This window comes from Abrus precatorius, unplaced genomic scaffold (assembly GCF_003935025.1).
Source record: "Abrus precatorius isolate BTA unplaced genomic scaffold, Abrus_2018 Scaffold10, whole genome shotgun sequence".
Lineage (NCBI taxonomy): Eukaryota > Viridiplantae > Streptophyta > Magnoliopsida > Fabales > Fabaceae > Abrus > Abrus precatorius.
Window position 1 is genome coordinate 21,019,682 of NW_020874292.1, and position 5,143 is coordinate 21,024,824.

At 31.1% G+C, this 5,143-nt stretch overlaps 1 protein-coding gene across 3 annotated transcripts; it reads left to right on the forward strand.

Moving 5' to 3' along the window:
• Positions 1-411: 411 nt before the first annotated feature.
• Positions 412-4,525, forward strand: LOC113850210 (tRNA (cytosine(38)-C(5))-methyltransferase 2). Of its 3 annotated transcripts, none has more exons than XM_027480641.1 (10): positions 412-561; positions 650-760; positions 1,157-1,250; positions 1,332-1,450; positions 1,558-1,680; positions 2,717-3,050; positions 3,147-3,241; positions 3,662-3,782; positions 3,865-3,951; positions 4,153-4,525. In XM_027480641.1, the coding sequence occupies exons 1-10, from the start codon at positions 490-492 to the stop codon at positions 4,164-4,166; spliced, it is 1,170 nt and encodes a 389-aa protein (XP_027336442.1). In that variant the 5' UTR covers positions 412-489; the 3' UTR covers positions 4,167-4,525. The 3 variants fall into 3 exon arrangements, with proteins under 3 accessions (XP_027336442.1, XP_027336452.1, XP_027336460.1); XM_027480651.1 differs by having other exon boundaries at positions 458-561; positions 3,662-3,724; positions 3,887-3,951; positions 4,153-4,507; XM_027480659.1 differs by lacking the exon at positions 412-561 and having other exon boundaries at positions 687-760; positions 1,195-1,250; positions 3,662-3,724; positions 3,887-3,951; positions 4,153-4,507.
• Positions 4,526-5,143: the final 618 nt, after the last annotated feature.

Consider the following 5,143-nt stretch of genomic DNA (forward strand, 5'->3'; position numbering starts at 1 on the left):
ACTTCACTCTTAAAGAACAAATCAAGGTGCAAAAGCAAATTGAAAAAGGAGTGCTTGTGCAATTACAAGGACTTTGATTAATTATTAATTTTTTAAAGTAATATAAATTTTTTTATTAAATTTTTAAATAATGAAATATTAAAAATAATAATGACGCAAATTAAACTTTTTTCATCCAATGTTAATACAATACGGTTAAAAATATTTTAAAGATATTATAATTAAATCTTAATAAATTTTTTAAAAGACTAATTTTAAATTGCAATATTTTTACAAGAATAAAAACGTGGTTAACGTTTTTTCTATTCAGTGTATTTCGTTTTATTATTTGTTAACTATTTTAAATTTTTTCAACGAACCCTAGTGGTTTGGTCTTTGGTGTTTAAATCATTCAATGCTATATGCTTAGCAAGAGGCAATTAGAAGCGTGGTGTCATAAGAATTTTCGTTTGGTCAAAATCGATTGATAGATTGACATCGTTCACCGAAATGGCAAAGGCGTCGTCCGAGTCAGATGGCTGTCGGAGAGTGTTGGAGTTTTACAGTGGCATCGGCGGCATGGTATGCACTTAGTCCTAATCTTATCCATCTATGCAAGCAACTCTTTTTTCTTCAATTTCAAATGTTAATACTTCTGCGTTTGTTTAAGAGGTACTCGCTGATGAAGGCCAAGGTGAACGCGCAAGTGGTGGAAGCGTTTGAAATTAATGACACGGCAAACGATGTTTACCAACATAATTTTGGTCATCGTCCTTTTCAGGTTTGTCCGAACTGAAATTGTGGGGCTGGAGTTCTGTTTACGTATTAATGCTATTATTTATCGAGTTATGGATTGTGATCTAAAAGGTTTGTGCATCAATGAATTGTGATTGATTAGGTTAATAATTTTGGCTCATTTACGCGTTCAAGTTGTAGTTCCTCTGTTATTTTTCTGAGCGCATTTTATAAAAGTTTAAATTCCTCTTAGTTTTTCTGAATAAATGGGATTTGGTCATGAAATTGATAAGCTAAGCTAAGCTAAGCTAAAAATAAACTCTTTTTTTTTTTCCATTTTATCTTTGTTAAACTTGATGAATTTGGACTTTAGACTACTGAGACATACATATAATATGAAATATTTAGGCTTATCGTGATTAACTTGTGTTGATCGACTTAGGGAAATATTCAATGCCTGTCTGCTGCTGATCTGGACAGGTATGGTGCTGATGTATGGCTTCTTTCTCCTCCCTGCCAACCTTACACACGACAAGGTGAGTTTTTCTTCTTCTCATCCTGTGAATTTTCTCTTTCTTCGTTGTTTGCCAAAAAGTTACTCAATGATCTTGTTTTAGGTCTTCAGAAGGACACTGGTGATGCCCGAGCATTTTCTTTTCTTCAGATTCTCGAGCTTATGCCGCTTCTATTGCATCCTCCAAGTATGCTATTTGTGGAAAATGTTGTTGGATTTGAGGTTTGTCTTGTTTGATTCGACTCATTGGCTAAGACTCCAAGTTAATTTCATTAATGATTTCTTCTAATTATTATTTTCCGTTTTCTTGCTTCCCTTCTTGGTTACAGACATCTGACACCCATGCAAAACTCATTGAAATATTGGAAAAAACAAATTTTATCACACAGGAGTTCATTCTGAGCCCTTTGCAGTTTGGAATCCCATATTCCAGGCCTCGTTATTTTTGTCTGGTAGATTTCTTTATTTTTGGCATGTTCTTTTCATCTGAAATGTAGTTTCAAAAGAAATTGGGATATAGTTTATATCTTTGAGGAATAGACTGCCATAGGCAATATGCTTTGAGATATGATCATATAATTGTAATCTTTTGCAACCCTGCTTATTTTTCTTATTTGTTTTGAAAATTGAAATTTAATTGTTGTGTCATCTGCTTTATCCAAAATGAAACGAAAAAAATTGTTAGGGGCCCTTGACACTGCTATGGCAAAGGTTTCTAATGGAGGTCTTCTCATGGACTTAAATTGAGTTATCCTTTATATTTAAGTTTGTTGTCCAAATATCTAATATAACTGTTTGAATTACATGAAGTATGGCCTTTACGATTTAGTGATATCTTCAATGTGTCATCAACTTACTATAAAATCTTTTTACAAATGAAATATCATACATTAAATCCTCAGTGTAGCAGAATTCAACCTTATATTGGATCTATACTCTGACTGTTTCAAAATACTATATTTTAAAATTATTTCATCTACAACATAGCAAAATGCTTTCTGTTTTGGTATGTTGTTTTGGAGCTACAAATTGGAAAAAGAAAAGACTGAATTATTTACAAAGTAATCTGATAGATATTTTGGGCCAGATAGCCATTTGGTTTTTATTCAGATGATACTAATTTATAACTGCATGGACAAAAATACAGAATACTAGAGGAAAATGTTAGTAAAAAGCAGTTTCTGCAAGCTTTTTGAATTGGATTGAATATTGTTTCAAGGGATGGTTGTAGTAAGATTCATTGTAAAGGTAATCATAAAGGTTGTCAATGCCGATGATGTTGGTGTTTCTATTGCCCTTTGATTTCATGGTGAAAGTTCTTGATAATCACTTGATTTATTATGTGCGTTATAACATTTCACTGATCAGGGGGCAAAGATAGATTTAGTTGTTTTAATATCTTAAACTAGGATTCATGCTTGTTGAAGCGTAAAATTTTTGCATTAACATTTTTTAAATTGTTGACTTGTGCATGTATAATTTTTTCAGGCAAAGAGAAAACCTTCATCTTTTGTGAATGAATGTTTGAACAGCCAGCTGATTCAATCTCCAAGGCCATTATTTGAGCTTTTTGATACTGTGGCTAATGATGATTCATCACAAGAGGACAGGCATGAACTGTTGCAGTCATGTCAACCTATTGCAAAATTTCTTGAATTAAAGAACCATATTAATGATATAGCTGTTGAATCTGCAGCGTTAATGATTGGTTTATCTAATAACACTTCTCGAACTTTGGGGAAAGGTAATGATCATGAATATGACTCTTTGGACCAGTATTACGTTCACCCAAGCTTGGTAGAACGGTGGGGAAGTGCCATGGGTATCCTTGCCTCAGTAATTGGTAACAGCATGTTCAAATCACCATTTATTATCTGACTACTATGTATTTCTCATCTCATTCCTTAAAAGAGGTTAGATGTTGTCTATCCTGATTCAAAGCGATGTTGCTGTTTTACAAAAAGTTATTACAGATATGTGAAGGGAACTGGATCCCTTTTGGCAACTGTCCAGGTAGGAATTCATCATTGTGACTTTCGAGGGCTTAGTTAGTGATACAAACTTGGAACGGCTCCCCAGTGGGTGTCAAAAGTTTTTCACTGATTGTTATAAAATATCTAGTTGGTTTTGATTATGAACTAAGATATAATCTTATCTATGATGCTAAAGAATATGTTTCTTCATATTCACTTTTTCAAATCACCATTTAGTTTCCGTTTATTCTTTTCTTCTTATTGAGAAAAGGATATCCAAATTGATATTTTCTTGAAATTGATCGTGAACCAATTGAAAAGTTATCTTGACAAACCCAGCATTTTTTTTGTTGGGAAGGAGGGGGAGGGATCGGGTAACTATTTGGTAGTAATTCCTGTGACTATGAGACTGGTCTCACTCTTGCTTTCATTCCCGACTTAACATTTGAATGTGCTGTAGCCAATGAAGAGGGACAAAACATCACTGAAGGAGCAGCGCCTTAGATATTTTACCCCAAGAGAGGTGGGTGGATTTTCTTTATTCTCAAGATTGTCATGCATTCTTGTGAGTCAATGTCTAGGTATGCAAGAATGCTTCAACATGAATTTATGTCTCTTAAAGTTCTCTCGTTTTGATTTCAGTGCATATTACTAATCTGAAAGGTATTTGTCCTCATTTACCTAGGTTGCAAACTTACATTCTTTTCCTGAGGAATTTGAGTTTCCAGAGCACATTAATCTCAAGCAACGGTATGGCATTTTATTTGTTTAAACAATATTTTGCATTCCTCTGTAGAAACACCTTATTTTTCGTTGTTAGTGGTGGTTTAGTTGTGGAATTGCCGTTATTTCTGAATACCCACTTTGCATGATTAATTAGTCGGATTGCTGAGTTATATTGACATTCGTGCATCTATTGCTAGTGTTATACCAGTTATCTTTCTTGTACAGGTATGCATTGCTAGGGAACAGTTTAAGCGTAGCAGTTGTTGCTCCCTTACTTCAGTATCTTTTCACTTGAACCTAAATGATTTTTCAATCGCAAGATCCATTCAACAGAAGCAGATATTTCCTAAGCCTATTATTTTGATATGATAGTGAGATCATGTAACACAATGCTTTAACTTTTTGTTTCAATCATGATGATCCAACTCTTACATGATTTAGATATTTATACTTGATAGTGAAATTTTCTGGTGATTCTAGGACCAATCTTTTTAAAATTAACTAATCTGTGGGGCAAAAATGTAATTGGAATTTGGAAGAGATCCGTAGAGTACTTGTCAAGCATCTAGTGTATGTATGAAAGTATAGGGTCTTGTATTAAATTTGAATATATACACATTTGACACTAACAAAAATAACTTTGAAAAGAAAATGACAATTGATTTATATATATGATTTATAACAAAACTAATTAAGATTTATTTCGTAACTACTAACTATTAATATTTTTAAAAAAATAATGAAAATTGATTAGACATAATTAGTAAAATTATTGAAATTCATAAAAAATTATTAGAATTAATATGATAAATTTAAATAATTATTGATATTAAATTTGTAACCGTTGATATTCATAAAAATTATCTGAAAAAATAAAACTAATGACAATTGAGTAATAACAAATATCTCTAAAATTAGCTACAAGATAAATCAAAATAATTAATTATGTATTGCATATAAATTAATAATTAAAGAGATAATTTAATTTTTAATTTATACTTTTATTTGTTGATTTATGTAAATATTATCAGTTGTTATATTTTAAATGTATTTTTTTATTTTTTTTACTAAATTATTTTGAACAAATGATCTATATTGATATATCTTTAAAAAATTTACTAAAAATTATAATATAATATTTTACATATTTATATTTATATTGTTAAAATTCATAAAATAAAATTTAAAATTCAATGAGAATTGATTGATTCTGATT